At 43.0% G+C, this 26372-nt stretch overlaps 1 protein-coding gene across 3 annotated transcripts in view; it reads right to left on the reverse strand.

Annotated features, from left to right (window-relative positions):
• The window catches only part of lrp5 (low density lipoprotein receptor-related protein 5), a 96723-nt gene that overhangs the window by 44371 nt on the left and 25980 nt on the right, over positions 1-26372 (reverse strand). For 2 of the 3 annotated variants that reach the window (XM_080761683.1, XM_080761682.1), the window contains exons 5-11: positions 25177-25305; positions 21199-21395; positions 20265-20396; positions 12793-12881; positions 10226-10444; positions 8991-9079; positions 8389-8560 (exon numbers count right to left, since the gene is read on the reverse strand). In XM_080761683.1, the coding sequence (XP_080617809.1) occupies positions 8389-8560; positions 8991-9079; positions 10226-10444; positions 12793-12881; positions 20265-20396; positions 21199-21395; positions 25177-25305 (1027 nt within the window). Of the gene's footprint in view, positions 1-8388; positions 8561-8990; positions 9080-10019; positions 10053-10225; positions 10445-12792; positions 12882-20264; positions 20397-21198; positions 21396-25176; positions 25306-26372 lie in introns of those variants that run through there. The other variant, XM_080761684.1, reaches the window with a different exon arrangement.

A 26372-nucleotide genomic window follows, 5' to 3' on the forward strand; every position in this document is an offset into this window, starting at 1 on the left:
GCTAATCTCGACTAAACTCTACAGTCCAGGCCGGGGCGTCAGACTAATTTTAGGTGACGGGCGAGGCTGGTCAAACAAAGTGCATCTTATCTCAGCATCATATCTCAGCATCTCCCAGCCAGACTGGTCTGGTACACAGAAACATGCACACACACACAATCTTATCCCAACCTGATCTTGTGTGTGTGTGTCTCAGACAGTCAATGCTATAAATACAAACCGTTTGACCTTTCTAATATTGTTTAACGTCGAAGAATAGTACACATAGCAAGCATTTATCTCTTTCTCTCTGATTCGCACACGCACACACACACACACACACGTGCGTGCGTGCGTGCGTAATATGAGTGTATCAGAGAAGATACAGGTACAGTATAGCAATCAGGAAGATGAGGTTCACTGCTATCGACACCGGGATGTGAACCCTGCAAAGAAAGAGGTTTGTGTGCATTTGTGTGTGAGTGCGTGTGCAGTCTTCGTATGTGCGTGCGTTCGTTATGTGCGTGTGTGCGTGCCTGTGCACATATGCAGGTTTGTCTGTGCACAGCACAACTGTTGATTTAAGTGCCTATTGGTTGTATTAGTACGTAAGTGTGTGTGTGTATGTATGTGTATGCGCCTGCGTGCGTGCGTGTGCGTGCGTGTGCGTGCCCTGGCCAAAGCGCCTGCATGCCCAATCATTAGCATAGCCAGTGTTTTAAAGGGAGGCCCCAGTGTTTTATGAAGCCATCTGAAATCGTCTTTCACGGCCCTGAGGGGGACAAAGCGCGGGGGAGCGGAGTGGCACCCGGAGGCCAAACCTTCAAACAAAACCCCGTTTCAATCTTTTATTCCGTCCCTCATTGATCCTCTTAGCTACGCACAATCCCGCAGGTGACAGTCAGACATGGTGGAAACTAAGTACATTTACTTACTGAGTAGTGAGTACTGTACTCAGGTAGGTATAGGTACCATATTGAGGTATTTTTGTACTACTTCCAAAATTTCCAATACTTTTATTTCTACTAATCTTCGCGGTTCCAAATATTGTACTTTTACTCGACTACATTTATTTGAAACGTAGTTACTTTGTAGATTTTTATTTTTTATTTTTTCAAAATATTTGTACTTTCAACTTTTGGTACTTTTTTAAGTACATTTGATTTTTGATTACCAGATACTTTTACTTGTAACAGAGTATTGCTATACATTGCCGTGTATGGATACTTTTACTTAAGTAAAACTATTGAGTACGTCTTCCTCCAGCACTGCAGTCAGAACTAAGCGTTCCGGAGCAGAACCAAACAGGAACAGATCCTTTTCACCATAATGTGAGAAGCAGACCAACAGCAAAACCAAATCACTTTCTTCGCTTTCTGTCGAGTGCCAACCGACCGCTTAAAGCATAAAATGGGTCTAAGATGGCTGACTAGAACTGCAGAAAGGTACTGCGCCTTAATCCATTCTGACCTGAGATCAGATTCATACGAAGTTTCCACTGGACAAACAACTGGTCTGATCAACCCATTCTGACCTGAGATCAGATTTAAAAAAATGTCAGTCGTTCTTCGATTTTTCAAAAATAGCAGACCTACAAGCTCATAGCGCGCCACTCGGTGGCGCGCTATGAGCTTGTAGATCTGCTATTTTTCAATAGCTAAAGCACGACATGATGCCAACACCAAAATGGGTTCCCGTTCAGAATGTGTTAAAAGAAAATTCCATCATATACTCGCCCCATTGCCCCCCTCCTGTTTTCTAAGGTCTACCTCACATACACCCGTACACGAACACACACACACACACACACACGCACACGCGCACACACACACACACACACACACACACACACACACACACACACACACACACACACACACACACGCACACACCATATGGCCCCCACGGTGTGAATGAATGGCGCTACGCACGGCCAATCTGCATAATCACACAACAAAGCAGCCGTTTTGTGCGTCTGAAGAAAGCAACACATCAGTCAAAGCAGCGGCGGGCGGAACGCACACACACACAAGCGCACACGCGCGCACACACACACGCACACTTGCACACACTCGCACGCTACAAGCACACACACACACCAAACACTCCTTGTGAAAGGAGGGGGGGGGGGTATGTGCCGGCAACTTCTGAGGATTTTTCCTTTCCACTGGGACGGGGGGAGGGGTGGGGGGTTCTGGGCGGGGCGGGGTGACGAGGGGTGGGGGGGGTGTGACGAGGTTGCAGGGGGGGGGGGGGGGAGGGGGGTGACGAGGTTGCAGCGGGGGAGTCGGATTTCTTAAAAAAAGAGACTTAAAAACAGATGGAGAGAAAAGAGAGAGAGAGGCTGTGAAGAAAGGGCACAATTCCTTCACTGTTGAAGGAGAAAGTTCTTCTGTCTAGGTGCCAGTAATTTATCATTCTGTCTCTCTCTCCCTCTCTCTCTCTACCTCTCTCTCTCTCTACACCTCTCTCTCTCTACACCTCTCTCTCTCTCTCTACCTCTCTCTCTCTCTCTCTCTCTCTCTCTGCTGAAGGTAAAGTCTTGGAGGCTGTTCAGTTTTCAGCTCGTTGGCAGGCTGACATCACCAGGGAATGAGCCTTACAACACATACGCATACACACAGGCATGTACTGTACGCACGTACACACACACACACATGCACACGCGCACACACACACACACACACACACACACACACACACACACACACGCACACACACACACACACACACACACAATCTGCACATCTAAAATATGCACTATATTATCGCTGTAGTATGTGCATAGAAAGCATTCCTCCAATGATATCCTATGGAACTAGGAACAGGTCTTGAGTGGAGACTGAACTCTTACCAATGCCTCCAACACCCTACTATACTCCCTGCTTTGTTATCAGCATTAGAATCCTAGAAATGGGTGACATTGGGACACTATAAGGATAGAACCCACGCAGAGAGCTGAGATATGGCTTAAGAGTCTAAGCCTTAAAGACTTCTTTATTAAATTAACCAAACAATGCTAATGATTTCATCATTGATCAAAACAGTGTTTGATTTGTTAAATATAGTCATATTTTTCCAAGGCCCACAGAACCAATGACGTGTAACACGTCAAAACAGTATTTTTTTGACAAAATGTTTTTTTCTTTTTCTCGCGGAAACACAGAGGAAGCCTCCGTCTTTAGCAACGACCGGGGGATCTATCGAACTGCAGATAAATATTGACTAATTAAAAAGTACGGCAAAACAAAAGATTATTTATGCATTTACTCTGGGCAGTAAATAAGTTCACCCGGCACCCACTGCCGATGTGCATATAGCTTGGCTTCAGAGCCTTTAGTTTGACTGCTCAGTTGTCCCTGAATAGCTGTGCATACTGTCTGCAACTGCATAGATGTAAACGCTTTGTTTATGTTGGAAATGTTTGTACATAAGCCCCAAAATAAAGCAGACCCGTAATTTGTGGGTTATGAAGTTAAAATGCCTCGTTTTCCATCTGTATATAGTGTAAGTCAGGTCAACCTTTTTTAGAAAAATACGGAACTGACCATAATAAAAGAAATATGTCATGAACTGGTCATTGAAACAACAACCCACACTGGACTTAACCCACTCCTCATTAATGGTAAAACAATAGAACAGGTTGACAGCTTCACATATCTTGGACTCACACTGGACAATAGACTTAGGTTTGATCAACACATTACATCTATCCAGTCACGCTTTCAGCAAAGACTCCATGTAATCCGTAAACTAAGATCATTATCTGTTGCTCCTCATCTTCTGCTATTATTGTACAAAAGCATTATTCAACCTGTTCTGTTGTACTGTTCTGCATGTTTCTACACCATACTGTCCATGCCTAACAGGAACAAACTTTTCAGTATCACCCGTATTGCTTCCAAAATCATCGGACTCCCTACACCCACACTTTCTGATATGAACAATAAGGCCATCACACGACTAGCACTCTCGATATCAAATGACACTGACCATCCTCTGCATGTATCGTTTCTTTAACCTCATGCCATCTGGACAAAGATACAGAACCTTGCCATGGTAAAAGGTCAGTTTTAGTAGGAGTTTTGTCGGGACACATACCTAACTAGAACTGCACTCTGTCGAGTGCCTACTTGCGCGTTGCACACAAGTAGGCCATAAATGGCCTACTTGTGCGCAAGCATTACTTTGGACCGCAACGAACTTTCAAATCTCAATATAGGTAAAATGTATACATGTATGTAATCTGAAACCTATGTTTATTACCTCACCATCAAAAGCCAGTTATAACCCGGCATTGATACATATCATAATTGCGTCACCATCAATACCTGCCAAGCATATACACGTGCATTCGTACCAGCACGAACGACCACAATACTTGCGCGCTCTGCTTGCGCAAGTATTAACTGGGTGGGGCATGTATGTCCGGTTGTCCAGAAACAGCACAAAAGGCTCTGGACCTGACCACCCCTATATCTCCATATATGGATCTGGCCTGTTCTGACTTCACAACACGGGCACCGCTCTAGTTCATCTAGTTTGATTTTATCACCATATCTGATTTTATCTCAGTGCCTACATCTCAACTCTAAAGACCGATACAGAGTACAGACGTATATAAAAAACGTGTGAAAATAAATGCGTAAAACACGCACACAAAGAGACGGAGCAAAATGTGCACACCCCCAGCGGACACACAACACAATGCAAACGTCTTCACACCCAGAAGCAATTTCTTTTCAACGACACAAGAAAAAAAAGGGAGAAAAGTGGGAAAAGTCTTTTGAGATAGACCCTTTCACCCTGACACAGAGAGAGAAACCTCCCCTTTTCAATTGGTAAGCATTCAGCCGGAGAACGCAATAATTCAGTTCCTGCTCTCTCTCTCTCTCTCTGTCTGTCTCTCTCTCTCTCTCTCTCTTTCCACCTCCTCCCTCACCATCTCTCTCCCCCTCCCCCACTGGTTCCCAAACCTTTTTAGGGGTCCCGTAATCTTTTGTTTCCTATACATTTTGTTTTAAATTATTATTTCAAAACATTTTAAAAAAAACATTCCCCAAAAGCCAAGTTTTCCATCAATTCAACGAGTTTAAAAAAAGAAAAAGTGTATATAAGCTCGCACAAGCTGTGTGCTCGGGTCCCCGGGGGCCAAACGTCAGAAATCTCTCTTTTGGGTCTTGGCCTGAAAGGTTTGGTAAACGCTGCTCTAGTCATATACTCTGTGAGGTAAACAAACAAGTCTGTGTTGTTTAGATACCAGACACCGCGTCCCAAGGGACAAACTGGTCAGCATTGCAACAAATAAAGCAGTCCATCCACACACACACACACACGTAAAAAAAGAGAGGGAGAAAACATTAAATGAAAACACACAATAGCTGCTGGAACTAGAAGGAGAAAGCTAGAAAAGAGAAGAGAAGCAAAGGGTCATTAGAGTTAAGTCTATAATGAGCGTGTGTGTGTGTCTGTGTGCGTGCGTGCATGCGTGCGTGTGTGCGCAGCACACAGCAGAGCAGCACCGTGCACTGCGCTACGCCCCCCACACACACACACACCCTCTTCAGTCCCATTCACAGTGTGAGGAGCAGAATGGAGGAGACGGGGGAGGCCTGCATTAGGAGTGTTTAGTGAAAAGAGCAAGGACAACTAAACACAACCCTGCCGCTCCCCCCCCTCCCCATCCCGCCTCTTCATCTGAACTCCATCCTCTACTGGCTCTCAACAGTGGGATGGAGGGACCTTCAGGGGACCCTATAGCCAGGCAGGGTTCCCCGGGGGCCTCCCTGGTTAAAATAGGAGGTAGATTCCCCTTTTCGCAGGTTTTTTTAGCTTTGGCTATTAGCCTATTTCCACGTCCTTGCCCATGGACACGCTTTTAAGACATTTCTGGAAAAACGGGAATTTTGATAAATTATTGTGAGATTGACTGTTTGCAAGTTTCAACAGGTGGAGCAGGAAGTGGGCCAAAGCATACATGCATACGTGCCCCCACCTTCACTTAATGCTGAATATTGATATCGTATTTATTTCAGCTGTTACAATTCCAAACATGCACATGATTTAATTACATCAGTCCATATTAGTAGCTGAATGACTAGTATTAGAATTGTATTCTTTTTTTTATGTCCATTGAATTTGTATTTATAGTTCAAAAAGTTAAAATAACTAATAACTAAAGGCATTTGAAATTAAATAAAAAAATTAACTTCTCAGGATTTTCTAATTAAAAAATAGCTAAAAGTAATTCAGGATTTAAATTCAAATCATATCAAAATAGCTGATGTACAAGCTCATATTTTTTGCTATATGCAACATGGCCCTCTGGAGTGAGCGTGGCCCACTCCAAAGTTGCAAATGAACAGCGGATGCTCTGCTCTTTGGTCCAGGCCACAGCATCCGCTGTTCATTTGTTTGGGTAGATCTCTTCTCTGCCCCCCACATGCACACTTCAGCCTCTCTCCGTCTAATTCTGGCCCATGGCCAATTGCTTAATGCTCATGACTGATGCCTACAACTAAGACCTTGCTAATTCCACCAATCACTTGGCATGCAGGTGTACACTTTTAAATGGTATTTATTTACTATTTAAACATCCAATTTGAGCTAGTTAAGTTCTATTGATAGAAACAGTATAGACTGGCAGGAAATGGGGAGAGAGAGAGAGGGGGGGTGGGGTGGGGGGGGGGGTCTGGGGTGACACGCAGAAAAGGTCGTCGGGATCGACTGCATTAATTGGCAGCCAATAGGAGCCCAGATGGATACGGCAGCCGTGCGGGCCATGATACACTTTTAACCCATTCTGACCTGAGATCAGATTCATACGAGGTTTCCACTGGACACACACTGGTCTGATTAACCCATTCTGACCTGAGATCAGATTATAAAAATGTCAGTCGTACTTCGATTAATTTTTTTTTAGCAGACCTACAAGCTCATAGCGCGCCACTCGGTGGCGCGCTATGAGCTTGTAGATCTGCTATTTTTCAATAGCTAAAGCGTAACATGATGCTAACACCAAAATGGGTTCCCGTTCAGAATGGGTTAAACACTTTCAGGGTGGTAAATGATCACCATCTGGCCACGGGCGCACGCACACGCAACACACACACACACACACACACAATATAACGGCAATATGCAGCAAATAAATGGTGGTGATGCGCAAAAGATGCGTATCTTAGATTGTGTCTGACTGTGGAAAATGCCGTGCTGCTCGGCCGAGAGATTCGATACGACTATAAAAGAGCAGAAGCACGTATAATTGATTGAACACGTCACATCAGATCAGCTCAGAATAAAACCAAAATGTGAAGTCTGGTACAATGTTGGCTCGTGGACGGAAAGGATTATGTAAGACTACATTCTTTGCACATGCACACACGCAGGCACGCACAGGCACGTGCAGTCGCGCACGCATGCACACACACACACACACACACACACACACACACACACACACACACACACACACACACACTTTCTTTTATTGGTCAGTCAGTCAGACAGCTGTCCAGAAAATCGTCCGATTTCCACTCCAAATGACTTGATCGGTCGGCAATTTACCAGATCTGGAGTGGTATAAAAGTCAATCAGATATCGTTTTGCATCTTTGCGACTGGCCTACACATTCTCCCCTTCCTCCCCCCACACACACAGGAACAGTTTTGTCATGGGTTACACAGCACTGTAACAAACTGTAACAACACAGCACTGTAACAAACTGTAACAACACAGCACTGTAACAAACTGTAACAACAGCACTGTAACAAACTGTAACAACAACACATCACTGTAACAAACTGTAACAACAACACAGCACTGTAACAAACTGTAACAACAACACAGCACTGTAACAACACAGCACTGTAACACTGTAACAACAACACAGCACTGTAACAACAACACAGCACTGTAACACTGTAACAAACAACAAGTAGTCGAATTTCGCTTTTATCTGCCGACATTAGAGGTGAAGTGGTTTCTCTCCTACCTCTAGTGTTGATTTCGTCGACTAAAACTATGAAGAAAACTGAATAAAAACTAAATAAAAACTATGCCATAATGACTAAAGCTAAATTTATATATTGACAATTCCGTCAACAAAAAAAAAGTTAAACTAAACAAAAATGTTAGTGAGGGACTAGTAGAGAAGAGATCTAGTGGAACTAAAAGACAAGTCATTTTATGTTTGGTTGCGTGCTAAAAATAGCAGATCTACACGCGTCGCAGCACGGCGCATTGTGAGCTTGTAGATCCGCTATCTATTAATCAGCCATTATGACGGCATCGAGGCCAACCAAAATACATTTTAGTCGACTAAATCAACTGTAGATTTAGTCGACTAAAACCTTTGACATTTCAGATGTGACTAAAACTATGACAAAAACTCATTCAACCCGGGCCTACCTCGATCTTGTCCGTCTTGGCGTCTCCCCAGTAGAGTTTCCCTGCGGCGTGGTCGATGGCCAGGCCGTTGGGCCAGCCCAGAGAGCTGTTCAGCAGAACCAGCCTCTCCGTGCCGTCCAGGTGGGCTCGCTCGATCTTGGGACGCTCGCCCCAGTCGGTCCAGTACATGAAGCTGGACGGAGAGAGACGGAGAGTGAGTGAATATCATGGTGGACGTGTCCACTGACTTGGCATAAATGTGCGGGTGTGCCACACTTGCACACCCACAGTTGCACACCCACAGTTGCACACCCACAGTTACACACCCACCCACCCACACACACACACACACACCCACAGTTACACAATACACACCCACAGTTGCCCACCCACAGTTGCCCACCCACAGTTACACACACACACACACACACACACACACACACACACACACACACACACACACACACACACACACACACACACACACACACACACACACACACACACACACACACACACACACACACACACACACACACACACACACACACACACACACACACACACACACACACACACACCTACAGTTGCAACACACACCACACACTGTAGTGTAGACCTACCCATTAACCGGGTCCAGGACTATGGCTCTTGGTTCATCCAGGTTTTCAGAGATCAGTATCTTCCGGGAGGTTCCATTGAGTCTGGTGACCTGTGTTACCATAGATACGACAATTACAATCACACCAAGAATGAATTATATAAATAAACACAGTCCATCCATTTCTAAGTACAACAGTATACAATGTACATTTTATCAGTTACTGACTGAAAATGTAAAGATGATGTTTAGGTATGATCATTCATTTACAGCCAACCCGTTGAAAAACACCACAGATTGGAGGCATTATTAACCTCTTTGTTTTGATGACACTTATTCTGAGACCATTCACGTTTATGGAAGATGCTTCTATTGCTAGTCGGATCACTTCAAATACTCGAAGACAATACGAAAAGCGTGTTGTGTGCTTGTAGATCTGCAGTTGTCGGCGTGCAGCGTGCATGCTTTTCACGACAGAAGACACGCTGTGGCTTCTATACGGAATCCAAACGAGGTGAAATCAGTCGCAGGCGACTGAGAACTTAACCTATTTTGGGGGCGGGAACCCCTTTTGGTGTTAGCATTATGTTGTGCTTTAGCTATTGAAAAATAGCATATCTACAAGCTCATAGCGCGCCACCGAGTGGCGCGCTACGAGCTTGTAGGTCTGCTATTTAAAATAAATCCAAGAACGACTTTTTGGCGCCTGATGGAGGGGAAAGGAACTGGTTGGAATAACGTGTTCCTTCCACACGCTACGTCCAACCAGGGAAACTCCCCCCTGTCAGGTGTAAAGGAGCAACTTGGACACTCAAGCATGAAGGGAGCATGAGTTAAGTCCGTTGCTCTCCCCAGGTTGGTGGAGGGTGTGTAGAGCCCAGGATCACAGTAGATGATTGACACAGGGGTGAAAAATGGGTTACAAAATCGTGAGATAAAAAAATATATATTAGAAAAAATAACGACTTTTTCAGGAGGAGACTGTCAAGATGTAGAAGACATTTTTTAGAATCTGATCTCAGGTCAGAATGGGTTTAGATCCAGGTCTCACCTCGATGCGGTCCGTGCCGGTGTCGGTCCAGTACAGGTTTAATTAAATCCAGGTCTCACCTCGATGCGGTCCGTGCCGGTGTCGGTCCAGTACAGGTTCTTACCTCGATGCGGTCCGTGCCGGTGTCGGTCCAGTACAGGTTTAATTAAATCCAGGTCTCACCTCGATGCGGTCCGTGCCGGTGTCGGTCCAGTACAGGTTCTTACCTCGATGCGGTCCGTGCCGGTGTCGGTCCAGTACAGGTTGCGGGCGACCCAGTCCACGGCGAGGCCGTCGGGGTGGTTGACCTCCGTGGTCACCAGCGTGGTGGCGTCGGAGCCGTCGATGCGCGAGCGGCGGATGGCCTTGACCTCGTCGTCCGTCCAGTAGACGTAGCCGTCCACCGGGTCGTAGTCGATGGCGATGGCGTGGCGGATGTTGTGCACCTGCAAAACACGGCACGGGAGATTACAATGTGAATGTTGAATACACCGGTGGTTTTCACCAGGACAGGAGAATACAATGAAAACACCGGTGGTTTTCAGTACCATGGGCTCTGGAGGGGACCTATAGCTCCCCAGGGGTCCTTCAGGGGGTTCCAGCCAGGGTTCCCGGCTGATGGATAGTTAGTAACCAAATGGGCCCTTGGAATTTGTACCCTCTATGTGTTAAATGCACGAGAGACAGCGAGTGCATTTTCCGGCAGTATCAGCGTCGCCGGCAACTGCCGATAACAGTCGATGCTACCGATTATATTGTGCATCTTTAAAGGGAATATAACAGAGTAATACAGCAGAATAGAGTGGGATAGAACAGACAGTGTGTGTATACAGTACAGCAGAATAGAGTGGAATAGAACAGACAGTGTGTGTTTACAGTACAGCAGAATAGAGTGGAATAGAACAGACAGTGTGTGTATACAGTACAGCAGAATAGAGTGGAATAGAACAGACAGTCTGTGTTTACAGTACAGCAGAATAGAGTGGAATAGAACAGACAGTCTGTGTATACAGTACAGCAGAATAGAGTGGGATAGAACAGACAGTCTGTGTGTACAGTACAGCAGAATAGAGTGGAATAGAACAGACAGTCTGTGTATACAGTACAGCAGAATAGAGTGGAATAGAACAGACAGTGTGTGTTTACAGTACAGCAGAATAGAGTGGAATAGAACAGACAGTCTGTGTATACAGTACAGCAGAATAGAGTGGAATAGAACAGACAGTGTGTGTATACAGTACAGCAGAATAGAGTGGAATAGAACAGACAGTCTGTGTTTACAGTACAGCAGAATAGAGTGGAATAGAACAGACAGTGTGTGTATACAGTACCTGTAGAATAGAGTGGAATAGAACAGACAGTGTGTGTTTACAGTACAGCAGAATAGAGTGGAATAGAACAGACAGTGTGTGTATACAGTACAGCAGAATAGAGTGGAATAGAACAGACAGTGTGTGTATACAGTACCTGTAGAATAGAGTGGAATAGAACAGACAGTGTGTGTATACAGTACCTGTAGAATAGAGTGGAATAGAACAGACAGTGTGTGTATACAGTACCTGTAGAATAGAGTGGAATAGAACAGACAGTGTGTGTTTACAGTACAGCAGAATAGAGTGGAATAGAACAGACAGTGTGTGTATACAGTACAGCAGAATAGAGTGGAATAGAACAGACAGTGTGTGTTTACAGTACAGCAGAATAGAGTGGAATAGAACAGACAGTGTGTGTATACAGTACAGCAGAATAGAGTGGAATAGAACAGACAGTGTGTGTTTACAGTACAGCAGAATAGAGTGGAATAGAACAGACAGTGTGTGTTTACAGTACAGCAGAATAGAGTGGAATAGAACAGACAGTCTGTGTATACAGTACAGCAGAATAGAGTGGAATAGAACAGACAGTGTGTGTATACAGTACAGCAGAATAGAGTGGAATAGAACAGACAGTGTGTGTATACAGTACCTGTAGAATAGAGTGGAATAGAACAGACAGTGTGTGTATACAGTACCTGTAGAATAGAGTGGAATAGAACAGACAGTGTGTGTTTACAGTACAGCAGAATAGAGTGGAATAGAACAGACAGTCTGTGTATACAGTACAGCAGAATAGAGTGGAATAGAACAGACAGTGTGTGTTTACAGTACAGCAGAATAGAGTGGAATAGAACAGACAGTGTGTGTTTACAGTACAGCAGAATAGAGTGGAATAGAACAGACAGTGTGTGTATACAGTACAGCAGAATAGAGTGGAATAGAACAGACAGTCTGTGTTTACAGTACAGCAGAATAGAGTGGAATAGAACAGACAGTGTGTGTATACAGTACCTGTAGAATAGAGTGGAATAGAACAGACAGTGTGTGTTTACAGTACAGCAGAATAGAGTGGAATAGAACAGACAGTGTGTGTATACAGTACAGCAGAATAGAGTGGAATAGAACAGACAGTGTGTGTATACAGTACCTGTAGAATAGAGTGGAATAGAACAGACAGTGTGTGTATACAGTACCTGTAGAATAGAGTGGAATAGAACAGACAGTGTGTGTATACAGTACCTGTAGAATAGAGTGGAATAGAACAGACAGTGTGTGTTTACAGTACAGCAGAATAGAGTGGAATAGAACAGACAGTGTGTGTATACAGTACCTGTAGAATAGAGTGGAATAGAACAGACAGTGTGTGTATACAGTACAGCAGAACAGAATAGAGTGGAATAGAACAGACAGTCTGTGTATACAGTACAGCAGAACAGAATAGAGTGGAATAGAACAGACAGTGTGTGTATATACAGTACCTGTAGAACGATGTCCGTGAAGTCTGGTAGGTCCAGTGAAATCCTCCTCAGGTCAGTTCGGCGAGCCAACAGCAGAACCTGCTCAGCTCCTGGACATGGAAACAGCAGAAAATTAGGCTAAATTATATATTTTTAGAAACAGCTATAGATCCTAGTCTTCTGTCCGCAAACATTAAACATGTCGGTATGTCTGTCGGTATACCGAACAGACATACCGACAGAGATATATGTCTGTTGGTATGTCTGTCGGTATGTCTGTTGGTACAGTATGTCTGTTGGTATGTCTGTTTGGTATGTCTGTTGGTATGTCTGTCGGTATGTTTCAAGGTTTGGTATAAGGTCAATAATTAATTTGAGCGCCCCTCACTTTACTGATTTTCTTTTTTAACTTTCCATCATCAAACAATGTCTTACAAATCTCATAGCTGGGGGGCCCTTATTAAAATCTACTAGTAGACATTAATATTTATTCTGAAGCCGACAGGAATGAGCTCTTCTCATTATTGCGGTTTTGGATGAGATTGGGGCTAATACAAACTCCTACAGAATACTATTTTTTTTAATCTGTTATTTTATTGGATTTATATATGTATATATACTGTATATTCATGAGCCAAACTCAAATCCTGTAAGTCAATCAGCTCTCTCTCTCTCTCTCTCACGCTCTGACACTCACATGGCCAGCTGCAGCCCAACAACCAATCAGCATTAGGCTTCCATCAGGCCAGAACCCAATCACATTTGACAAGTGGGTAAAACGGTCCCCCGTTTAACTAAACGACTGGAGCGAGGGAAGAATACATTAAGGGAGAGAGAGGGAGAGAGGAGAGAGAGAGAGAGAGAGAGAGAGAGAGAGAGAGAGAGAGAGAGGGGGAGAGAGAGAGAGAGAGAGAGAGAGAGAAAGAAAGAGAAGGAGGGAGCGTCTGAGATTCCAATCTTTTCCTCGCTCCACTTCACCTCAGACACAAAGCGTCCTTAAAGACACCCCCCACACACACACACAGTCACACACACACACACACACACACACACACACACACACAGTCACACACACACACACAGTCACACACACACACACACACACACACACACACACTGCTGCCACCACGATAACAAACACCTTCAATTTAACCAGTCAAGCTCAACAAATTAGAGACATGGACGCTTGCTCATTTTCTCTTACACACACACACACACACACACACACACACACACACACACACACACACACACAGGGTTGAGTCTGACAAAGAGGTATTGTGTTTATATTGTCAACAGGCTTTTTGAGTGACTGGATGGCATCCTTCACTCACTCAAACTTAATGCATTCATACTACATTAGGCCTAACACGCACACGCACACGCACACACACACACACACACACACACACACACACACACACACACACACACACACACACACACACACACACACACACACACACACACACACACACAGAGAGAGAGAGACAGACCGACGGGCAAACACAAACAAGCTAGCAGAGTGTATCTTGTGGCAGTAGAATAAGGCTCTATTGTTTTATGATCGTGGGAATCAATATGGCTGCTGGTTAGTTTCTGCCCGCACTTCTGGGGAAAGTTTCACTTGCTTGCAATCAGTGTGTGTGTGTGTGTGTGTGTGTGTGTGTGTGTGTGTGTGTGTGTGTGTGTGTGTGTGTGTCTATATATATATACACGAGACAAAAAAGGGACTCCTGCACATCCAAAAAGGGAGGTGCAAGTCTAGTTAGCAGGCATAAACATCAAAAGAGATGTCAGGAGTAAAGGGGTAGTCGTCTTAGTTTTTATCTAGTTTTCATCAGGAGTAAAGGGGTAGTCGTCTTAGTTTTTATCTAGTTTTCGTCAGGAGTAAAGGGGTAGTCGTCTTAGTTTTTATCTAGTTTTCATCAGGAGTAAAGGGGTAGTCGTCTTAGTTTTTATATCTAGTTTTCGTCAGGAGTAAAGGGGTAGTCGTCTTAGTTTTTATCTAGTTTTCGTCAGGAGTAAAGGGGTAGTCGTCTTAGTTTTTATATCTAGTTTTCGTCAGGAGTAAAAGGGGTAGTCGTCTTAGTTTTTTTATCTAGTTTTCATCAGGAGTAAAAGGGGTAGTCGTCTTAGTTTTTATATCTAGTTTTCATCAGGAGTAAAAGGGGTAGTCGTCTTAGTTTTTATCTAGTTTTCGTCAGGAGTAAAAGGGGTAGTCGTCTTAGTTTTTATCTAGTTTTCATCAGGAGTAAAGGGGTAGTCGTCTTAGTTTTTATCTAGTTTTCATCAGGAGTAAAGGGGTAGTCGTCTTAGTTTTTATCTAGTTTTCGTCAGGAGTAAAAGGGGTAGTCGTCTAAGTTTTTATCTAGTTTTCATCAGGAGTAAAAGGGGTAGTCGTCTTAGTTTTTATCTAGTTTTCATCAGGAGTAAAAGGGGTAGTCGTCTAAGTTTTTTTATCTAGTTTTCATCAGGAGTAAAAGGGGTAGTCTTCTTAGTTTTTATCTAGTTTTCATCAGGAGTAAAAGGGGTAGTCGTCTTAGTTTTTATCTAGTTTTCGTCAGGAGTAAAGGGGTAGTCATCTTAGTTTTTATCTAGTTTTCATCAGGAGTAAAGGGGTAGTCGTCTTAGTTTTTATATCTAGTTTTCGTCAGGAGTAAAGGGGTAGTCGTCTTAGTTTTTATCTAGTTTTCGTCAGGAGTAAAGGGGTAGTCGTCTTAGTTTTTATCTAGTTTTCATCAGGAGTAAAGGGGTAGTCGTCTTAGTTTTTATCTAGTTTTCGTCAGGAGTAAAGGGGTAGTCGTCTTAGTTTTTATCTAGTTTTCGTCAGGAGTAAAGGGGTAGTCGTCTTAGTTTTTATGTAGTTTTCGTCAGGAGTAAAGGGGTAGTCGTCTTAGTTTTTATGTAGTTTTCGTCAGGAGTAAAGGGGTAGTCGTCTTAGTTTTTATCTAGTTTTCGTCAGGAGTAAAGGGGTAGTCGTCTTAGTTTTTATCTAGTTTTCGTCAGGAGTAAAGGGGTAGTCGTCTTAGTTTTTATCTAGTTTTCGTCAGGAGTAAAGGGGTAGTCGTCTTAGTTTTTATGTAGTTTTCGTCAGGAGTAAAAGGGGTAGTCGTCTTAGTTTTTATCTAGTTTTCATCAGGAGTAAAGGGGTAGTCGTCTTAGTTTTTATCTAGTTTTCGTCAGGAGTAAAAGGGGTAGTCGTCTTAGTTTTTATCTAGTTTTCGTCAGGAGTAAAGGGGTAGTCGTCTTAGTTTTTATCTAGTTTTCATCAGGAGTAAAGGGGTAGTCGTCTTAGTTTTTATCTAGTTTTCGTCAGGAGTAAAAGGGGTAGTCGTCTTAGTTTTTATCTAGTTTTCGTCAGGAGTAAAGGGGTAGTCGTCTTAGTTTTTATCTAGTTTTCGTCAGGAGTAAAGGGGTAGTCGTCTTAGTTTTTATCTAGTTTTCGTCAGGAGTAAAGGGGTAGTCGTCTTAGTTTTTATCTAGTTTTCGTCAGGAGTAAAGGGGTAGTCGTCTTAGTTTTTATCTAGTTTTCATCAGGAGTAAAAGGGGTAGTCGTCTTAGTTTTTATCTAGTTTTCATCAGGAGTAAAGGGGTAGTCGTCTAAGTTTTTATCTAGTTTTCATCAGGAGTAAAAGGGGTAGTCGTCTTAGTTTTTATCTAGTTTTCATCAGGAGTAAAAGGGGTAGTCGTCTAAGTTTTTTTATCTAGTTTTCGTCAGGAGTAAAGGGGTAGTCGTCTTAGTTTTTATCTAGTTTTCATCAGGAGTAAAAGGGGTAGTTGTCTTAGTTTTTATCTAGTTTTCGTCAGGAGTAAAGGGGTAGTCGTCTAAGTTTCTTTATCTAGTTTTCGTCAGGAGTAAAGGGGTAGTCGTCTTAGTTTTTATCTAGTTTTCATCAGGAGTAAAAGGGGTAGTCGTCTAAGTTTTTTTATCTAGTTTTCGTCAGGAGTAAAGGGGTAGTCGTCTTAGTTTTTATCTAGTTTTCATCAGGAGTAAAAGGGGTAGTTGTCTTAGTTTTTATCTAGTTTTCGTCAGGAGTAAAGGGGTAGTCGTCTTAGTTTTTATGTAGTTTTCGTCAGGAGTAAAGGGGTAGTCGTCTTAGTTTTTATCTAGTTTTCGTCAGGAGTAAAGGGGTAGTCGTCTTAGTTTTTATCTAGTTTTCGTCAGGAGTAAAGGGGTAGTCGTCTTAGTTTTTATCTAGTTTTCATCAGGAGTAAAGGGGTAGTCGTCTTAGTTTTTATGTAGTTTTCGTCAGGAGTAAAGGGGTAGTCGTCTTAGTTTTTATCTAGTTTTCATCAGGAGTAAAGGGGTAGTCGTCTTAGTTTTTATCTAGTTTTCGTCAGGAGTAAAGGGGTAGTCGTCTTAGTTTTTATCTAGTTTTCATCAGGAGTAAAAGGGGTAGTCGTCTTAGTTTTTATCTAGTTTTTGTCAGGAGTAAAAAGGGTAGTCGTCTTAGTTTTTATCTAGTTTTTGTCAGGAGTAAAAAGGGTAGTCGTCTTAGTTTTTATCTAGTTTTCGTCAGGAGTAAAGGGGTAGTCGTCTTAGTTTTTATCTAGTTTTCGTCAGGAGTAAAAGGGGTAGTCGTCTTAGTTTTTATCTAGTTTTCATCAGGAGTAAAGGGGTAGTCGTCTTAGTTTTTATCTAGTTTTCATCAGGAGTAAAGGGGTAGTCGTCTTAGTTTTTATCTAGTTTTCGTCAGGAGTAAAAGGGGTAGTCGTCTTAGTTTTTATCTAGTTTTTGTCAGGAGTAAAAAGGGTAGTCGTCTTAGTTTTTATCTAGTTTTCGTCAGGAGTAAAGGGGTAGTCGTCTTAGTTTTTATCTAGTTTTCATCAGGAGTAAAAGGGGTAGTCGTCTTAGTTTTTATCTAGTTTTTGTCAGGAGTAAAAAGGGTAGTCGTCTTAGTTTTTATCTAGTTTTCGTCAGGAGTAAAAGGGGTAGTCGTCTTAGTTTTTATCTAGTTTTCATCAGGAGTAAAGGGGTAGTCGTCTTAGTTTTTATCTAGTTTTCATCAGGAGTAAAGGGGTAGTCGTCTTAGTTTTTATCTAGTTTTCATCAGGAGTAAAGGGGTAGTCGTCTTAGTTTTTATATCTAGTTTTCATCAGGAGTAAAAGGGGTAGTCGTCTTAGTTTTTATCTAGTTTTCATCAGGAGTAAAGGGGTAGTCGGCTTAGTTTTTATCTAGTTTTCATCAGGAGTAAAGGGGTAGTCGTCTTAGTTTTTATATCTAGTTTTCGTCAGGAGTAAAGGGGTAGTCGTCTTAGTTTTTATCTAGTTTTCATCAGGAGTAAAAGGGGTAGTCGTCTTAGTTTTTATATCTAGTTTTCATCAGGAGTAAAGGGGTAGTCGTCTTAGTTTTTATCTAGTTTTCATCAGGAGTAAAAGGGGTAGTCGTCTTCGTTTTTATCTAGTTTTCATCAGGAGTAAAGGGGTAGTCGTCTTAGTTTTTATCTAGTTTTCATCAGGAGTAAAAGGGGTAGTCGTCTTAGTTTTTATCTAGTTTTCATCAGGAGTAAAAGGGGTAGTCGTCTTAGTTTTTATATCTAGTTTTCATCAGGAGTAAAGGGGTAGTCGTCTTAGTTTTTATCTAGTTTTCATCAGGAGTAAAAGGGGTAGTCGTCTTAGTTTTTATCTAGTTTTCGTCAGGAGTAAAGGGGTAGTCGTCTTAGTTTTTATCTAGTTTTCATCAGGAGTAAAAGGGGTAGTCGTCTTAGTTTTTATCTAGTTTTTGTCAGGAGTAAAAAGGGTAGTCGTCTTAGTTTTTATCTAGTTTTTGTCAGGAGTAAAAAGGGTAGTCGTCTTAGTTTTTATCTAGTTTTCGTCAGGAGTAAAGGGGTAGTCGTCTTAGTTTTTATCTAGTTTTCATCAGGAGTAAAGGGGTAGTCGTCTTAGTTTTTATCTAGTTTTCATCAGGAGTAAAGGGGTAGTCGTCTTAGTTTTTATCTAGTTTTCATCAGGAGTAAAGGGGTAGTCGTCTTAGTTTTTATCTAGTTTTCATCAGGAGTAAAGGGGTAGTCGTCTTAGTTTTTATGTAGTTTTCGTCAGGAGTAAAAGGGGTAGTCGTCTTAGTTTTTATCTAGTTTTCATCAGGAGTAAAGGGGTAGTCGTCTTAGTTTTTATCTAGTTCTCGTCAGGAGTAAAAGGGGTAGTCGTCTTAGTTTTTATCTAGTTTTCGTCAGGAGTAAAGGGGTAGTCATCTTAGTTTTTATCTAGTTCTCGTCAGGAGTAAAGGGGTAGTCGTCTTAGTTTTTATCTAGTTTTCGTCAGGAGTAAAGGGGTAGTCATCTTAGTTTTTATCTAGTTCTCGTCAGGAGTAAAGGGGTAGTCATCTTAGTTTTTATCTAGTTTTCATCAGGAGTAAAGGGGTAGTCGTCTTAGTTTTTATCTAGTTTTCGTCAGTAGTAAAGGGGTAGTCGTCTTAGTTTTTATCTAGTTTTCGTCAGGAGTAAAGGGGTAGTCATCTTAGTTTTTATCTAGTTCTCGTCAGGAGTAAAGGGGTAGTCGTCTTAGTTTTTATATCTATTTTTCGTCAGGAGTAAAAGGGGTAGTCGTCTTAGTTTTTATCTAGTTTTCATCAGGAGTAAAAGGGGTAGTCGTCTTAGTTTTTATATCTAGTTTTCGTCAGGAGTAAAAGGGGTAGTCGTCTTAGTTTTTATATCTAGTTTTCGTCAGGAGTAAAAGGGGTAGTCGTCTTAGTTTTTATATCTAGTTTTCGTCAGGAGTAAAAGGGGTAGTCGTCTTAGTTTTTATATCTAGTTTTCGTCAGGAGTAAAAGGGGTAGTCGTCTTAGTTTTTATCTAGTTTTCATCAGGAGTAAAAGGGGTAGTCGTCTTAGTTTTTATCTAGTTTTCATCAGGAGTAAAGGGGTAGTCGTCTTAGTTTTTATCTAGTTTTCATCAGGAGTAAAAGGGGTAGTCGTCTTAGTTTTTATATCTAGTTTTCGTCAGGAGTAAAAGGGGTAGTCGTCTTAGTTTTTATATCTAGTTTTCGTCAGGAGTAAAAGGGGTAGTCGTCTTAGTTTTTATCTAGTTTTCATCAGGAGTAAAAGGGGTAGTCGTCTTAGTTTTTATCTAGTTTTCATCAGGAGTAAAGGGGTAGTCGTCTTAGTTTTGATCTAGTTTTCGTCAGGAGTAAAGGGGTAGTCGTCTTAGTTTTTATCTAGTTTTCGTCAGGAGTAAAGGGGTAGTCGTCTTAGTTTTTATCTAGTTTTCGTCAGGAGTAAAGGGGTAGTCGTCTTAGTTTTTATCTAGTTCTCGTCAGGAGTAAAAGGGGTAGTCGTCTTAGTTTTTATCTAGTTTTCGTCAGGAGTAAAAGGGGTAGTCGTCTTAGTTTTTATCTAGTTTTCGTCAGGAGTAAAGGGGTAGTCGTCTTAGTTTTTATCTAGTTTTCGTCAGGAGTAAAGGGGTAGTCGTCTTAGTTTTTATCTAGTTTTCCTCAGGAGTAAAAGGGGTAGTCGTCTTAGTTTTTAGTGGAGGAAACCAACAGTGTTTCCGTACCAGGTTTGCAGGTCTTGCCGTCCTCTCTGAGCTGCACCCCGGTGGGACAGGCGCAGCTGTAGAAGGGCTGGACGGGAGACAGCAGACACAGGTGGCTGCAGCCTCCGTTCTGCTCACTGCACGGAGTCTGGACTGGAGGAGCAGAGACAGAGATGATGCTGATGATACACTTTTATTTCAGACACAATAGGTGACCATATACAAAACAAAGATACAGACCTATTTACACTCCCTAAGGCCCAAATCATTAAAACATATATAAACATTGCCTCCAGTGTTTCCAGAAGCAAGAGGAAAACCTTGTATCACTCCTTGTGATCCCTCTTAAGGCCATCATTCATACATTCTTTGACTCCTTCAGTCTACACATGAATCTAGACATAAAGTTCATCAATGCAGCATGCACACTTGCGCTGGTCTATCTTGGGAGTTTCAGGACATTTTGAAAAGCATCATAATAATAATAATATTAATAATGCCACCTGAAGTTTTCTCATTTTTGCACTGATCTAACGTCACCATAAGTAGGCTGTATACAGCGGAGTGCAATAAGTTTTAAGAAGTGCTATTTTAACCTTTTACACAGAAGGAGGCAAGGATGAATGGAGGGTGAAAAAGGGTGTAAAATAATTACAGATAAATAAAATAGGATTGAAAGGGAAATCCCCGATAGCAGTTCCTAATCATTGCGTTTGCTTTTCCACATGCTGTCACACACACACCTCTTCCAGTTTCAAAATGTTATGATTAATGACGTCAGACTGACGTCTGTCTCGACGTCAGTCCGTGTGTCTTTCTTTACATCCATAGAACAATCTGTCTATTTCTCTCTCTATCCAAACAAACATACAGGAATACTGATGTCTCGCACACACGCACACGCACACACGCACACGCACACACACACGCACACACACACACGCACACCACTTACTATAGGGCTGTCTCTGCGGCCCCAGGACCTGTATGTCCATGGGGGAGTAGATCCCGCTGAGTATCTCCCGGGTCTTGTCTCCGCTGTGTTTGTTGCAGGCGTGGATGGAGCGCGTCTGCCAGTCGGTCCAGTACAGCGTCTCGTCGGACAGCGTCAGGGCGAACGGATGGGTCAGCGTGCCCTCCACCACGGTCTCACTGGGAGAAGGGGGAACACAAGAGCACACTTTTAGTTTAGATGCTGTGTGTGTGTGTGTGTGTGTGTGTGTGTGTGTGTGTGTGTGTGTGTGTGTGTGTGTGTGTGTGTGTGTGTGTGTGTGTGTGTGTGTGTGTGTGTGTGTGTGTGTGTGTGCGTGTGTTTGCTTAACCACTAACTTCACACGTGTGATAAAAAGAAAATATAAATAGTGAAAACAGCCTAGTGTACTACAAGCTCTTTAACTTTTGGGCCAATAACAACAACATGACCAAAATAGGGACACCAAGTTCAAAGTGATAAGAAAGTGTCAAATCAATCAACCTTTAGATGGAGGGAAAGAAAACATGAAGCATTCTTTATGTTAGTTTTAGGTTTTAGCTATATATATATATATATATATATATATATATATATAGCAACAACACATTTCTCAGAAAATTCTGAACTGTGGTTCAGAACAGTGCATGGTTCTCAGACTTAGAATATACATCTATACATCAAAATCTTGAGTGTGTCAATTTAGAATCTTATTCTTCTGCCTCTGAGGAAAGCAGAATACATCATGGTACTGATTCATAGGCCTATACTGGATTAGAAGGCATTTTGTAGAATGGGTCTGGGGTCTGCCCCTTCTGTTTTGCCTAGAAGTCGAGAACTGATTTTTGGGCACATTCAGTTTTTTACGGCTCTAGCAGTGATTCTAAACCCGTTTTCTTTCAAGGATCCCCAGTTTGATATGCAATAGGCTATGACAATGGGACCCCCAATTTATATTGTAAAATCAACGTTAATTTTACACACCCATAAGGGTCCATTTGGTTCCTAACTATCTCAAATTTAGTTAGGGACCCTCTGGAACTCCCTCAAGTACCTCTAGGGGCCCCCGGGCCCAACTTTGAGAACCACTGCTCTCTAAGGTATATTAATCCCATAGTTCAATGGCTTAAAAGGCGAGTAAAAATCTGTTCCAGAGTCAAGAGTTTATTTTAGTAACACATGCAGGCAAACATACAGACAGACAGGCAGGCAGACAGGCACACGCGCGCCTGCGTGCGTGCGCACGCACACATACTTGGACGGAGGTTCAAAGGAGGCTTGTGTTTAGAATATCAATACTGCAGAAACCTGCCTTCATCAATCATGGTTTTAAGTCTCGCTACGTGCAGCGTCTGTGTGCGCGAGTGTGTAATAACGTGTGTGTGTGTGAGGAGAAGGCCAACATATAGGTTTAGGTGAAAAAACATTAACTAGCTCCAGATTTCACTGCTCCACTGCGTTTTAGTGTGTGTGTGTGTGTGTGTGTGTGTGTGTGTGTGTGTGTGTGTGTGTGTGTGTGTGTGTGTGTGTGTGTGTGTGTGTGTGTGTGTGTGTGTGTGTTGTGTGTAGTAGTTATTAAAAAAAATACAGCAAATTGTTTCATTACTCAGAGCTGTCAGACACATTCAGATGAAAAGGGCCTCTCTCTCTCTCTCTCTCTCTCTCTCTCTCTCTCTCTCTCTCTGTTCTCATCTCCCTCTCTCTATTTAACACTTTCTTATTCTATCAATGTTTTATTCTCTCTCTCTCTCTCTCTCTCTCTCTCTCTGTGTACAGATCAATGATCACCATGACAACACGTGTGCCCAAAACTGTGCTGCATTGCAGTGCTTCTCAAAGTGGGGTCCAGGGGCCCCCCCAGGGCGGGGGGGTCCTTGAGGGGGCCCCACCTATAGTATGTTTTTAGAAACATTAGCCGATCTTCAAGCTCACAACCTGTCAAACTGCTGCCCATTGTGAGGTTGTAGATCTGCTATTTTGGATTAAAAAAAATTGTGGCTTGTACCATTGTGGGAGATTTTGAATACTTAAACACAAATCTTCTCTCATGTCAGTCCCTGCTGGCACCAAATGGAGGTCAGAGGAGGACAAGTACATCATCTGGGGGCCGTTGACATGAAAATGTTACGGCAGTTCCGTGACCGCGGAGAGCAAAGGTCTGTTTCTCCAATGGATTTGTCATCTAGGAGGGTTATTAAACAAATTGCTTCCAGAAATGCTGCTGGTAAAAATGAAATCCTCCATAAATAAAAAAATGATTGTGATTGCTGACCGATGACTAACAGTATAACGGCACTGACCTACACACACACTACAAGAGAGTATGCCGAAACCATCCTGAGATGTTTTCAGAAACCATCTGAAATGTTTTCCAATGCTCCGACGAGGGCTGCATGATCTGCGGGGCCAAAGTCAACGTTGTACCATTATGAGTCCTTGAGAATTATTCCTGTGTTCGGCCCACTAGCAGCAGTCTGTCTGAAGTAAGAGTCTACCGTCTATCTAACAGCACACTGCTGCTGTCCAAGAGTCCAAGAGTTTAACTATATGCTACTTTAACCCGTTCTGACCTGAGATCAGATTCATACTAGGTTTCCACTAGGACACACACTGGTCTGATGAACCCATTCTGACCTGAGATCAGATTCTAAAAATGTCAGTCGTTCTTCGATTTTTCCAAAAATAGCAGACCTACAAGCTCATAGCGCGCCACTCGGTGGCGCGCTATGAGCTTGTAGATCTGCTATTTTTCAATAGCTAAAGCATAACATGATGAGAGAGAGAGAGAGAGAGAGAGAGAGCCATATTAAAGCTGTATCACGTTCTCCCTCTCTTTTATGTTATTCACATGTGCAATCGGTTTAACGCAATCAATATGTGGAGAGAGGGGGGGGGGGGGCATTGCGAGAATAAAAAGCAAATCTGGCTGTACAATGAGAATTGGATAGGTCGGGGGGGGGGGGGGGGGGGGGGTTGGAAATAGGGAGAAAGGTGAGAGATTGAGACAGAGAGGGGGAGTGGATGGATGGATGACCAATAGGCAGAGAGACACAGAGGTCAGGAGCTGATTGGGATAGATGTCTATCCCAATCGGGGGCAAGAAAGGCAGCATTGGAGTGGCAGGGGTCAATCAGAATGAGAGAGTTATGGGAGAGAGAGAGAGAGAGAGAGAGAGAGAGGCCATGGGGCTGTGTATGGGGCTGCAGTGTGTTTTCATTGGGGCCTCCCTCCACACCAGAGCTGTGTTTGTGTTGGACAACGCTCACATACTCTCGTTCTCTCGTTCTCTCTCTCTCTCTCTCTCTCTCTCTCCATTCCTTTCTCACTTTCTCTCCTCCACTGTGTCCCGCCTGCCCCGTTTCTCTCGCCTTCTCCTCCTACTGTATACTAGCACTCCCTCTCTCTCTCTCTCTTCTTCTGCTCCTCTCTTCATCCTTTTCCTCACACACACACACACACACACACACACACACACACACACACACACACAGTACACACACTCACACATTCCTCCTCTACCTCCATTAGCTGTGTGTTATGATGGAGGTTCAACAGGGTTAGAGTGAGTTCAGAGTCCATCTGTGGGACATCAACAAGAGGGCCCTAGGTAGCGAGTGTGTGTGTGTGCGTGTGTTTGTGTGCGTGTGCGTGTGTGTGTGTGTGTGTGTGTGTGTGCATGTGCGTGTGCGTGTGCATGTGCATACATACAAGTGGATCTATGCCTATAGGCATTTGAAAAAGTAGCCGCACTCAAATACACATTCCATCCTTCTCGCATCGCATCTTTTTCCCTCAAAGTAAAACATCTCTCAGATTTTCCCTCTCAGTCTCTCTCTCTCTCTCTCTCTCACACCCATAACTCGGGCGCTCACCTGCCCACACACACACACACACACACACACACACACACACCACACACACACACACACACACGCACACACACACACACACACAGCACCTTACCGTGAAGATCCATCCAGGTTAGCTCTGTGGATGAAGCTGAGCTTGGCGTCGGCCCAGTACAACTTCTGCTCCACCAAGTCTATCGTCAGACCGTTAGGCCAGTATATATCCACGTCCACGATCACTTTCCTGTGGGGAGAGAGAACCATTAGGCCAGTAAATATCCACGTCCACGATCACTTTCCTGTGGGGAGAGAGAACCATTAGGCCAGTAAATATCCACGTCCACGATCACTTTCCTGTGGGGAGAGAGAACCATTAGGCCAGTAAATATCCACGTCCACGATCACTTTCCTGTGGGGAGAGGGAACCATTAGGCCAGTAAATATCCACGTCCACGATCACTTTCCTGTGGGGAGAGGGAACCATTAGGCCAGTGTATATACCGGTATATATATATATATATATATATATATATACACGTCCACTATCAATTTCCTGTTGGACACAGACAGAGAAAGAGATAATGAAAATTAGCTCTAAAGAACCAAACTCAAAAAAAGAAAAACTATTTCGTAATGTGACATCCACAAAGAATTTCATAACATTAGGAGGAACAGCAATCATATACCTCCAATTTGGATTAGAAAATGAATATAAACGTTTAAAGAATCAGCCATAAAGGTCCATGCAGAATCATGCATTTTTCGAAGGTGGAAAAAACGCAACGCATCGATCTGCAAGGACCTCTACACTGTGTTATTACACACGCAGTGTGATGGCTGACAATGGCTGGGTTTCCCAAACGCATAATGGTGTAAGACTTGTAGTGCTGCACATGCTCAGATGCCCTCATAGGCCGCACAACACAGAAGCCTGTGAACATAGACATTTTGTGCATAGATGTGCCACGCAATGGTAGGCCTCAGGCCTGAGCATGTGCGGCACACACAAGTCTTACACCATATGCGTTTGGGAAACCCGGCCAATGTCTCCCATGAAGCAAACAGTGTGGTGTGGAGTAAAAGGATCGTCATGTGCCTGCATGGAAAGCACTGAGGCAAACCGCTGATCACAGGCAATAAAATGACAAAAATACCCAGAGAAAATATACTCCAAGGACCTTCCGCTCCCACAAACAACAACACATACAGTAGAGAAAAGAAAGATCTTCTGATCCGGAACACATTTTTATTTGCGATGACGTGCAACGGAAAATAGCCGATTTTTGTGAGCTGTTTTTGGTGTGTGACAAT

Source organism: Protomyctophum bolini (assembly GCF_963924005.1).
Source record: "Protomyctophum bolini genome assembly, chromosome: 4".
Classification (NCBI taxonomy): domain Eukaryota; kingdom Metazoa; phylum Chordata; class Actinopteri; order Myctophiformes; family Myctophidae; genus Protomyctophum; species Protomyctophum bolini.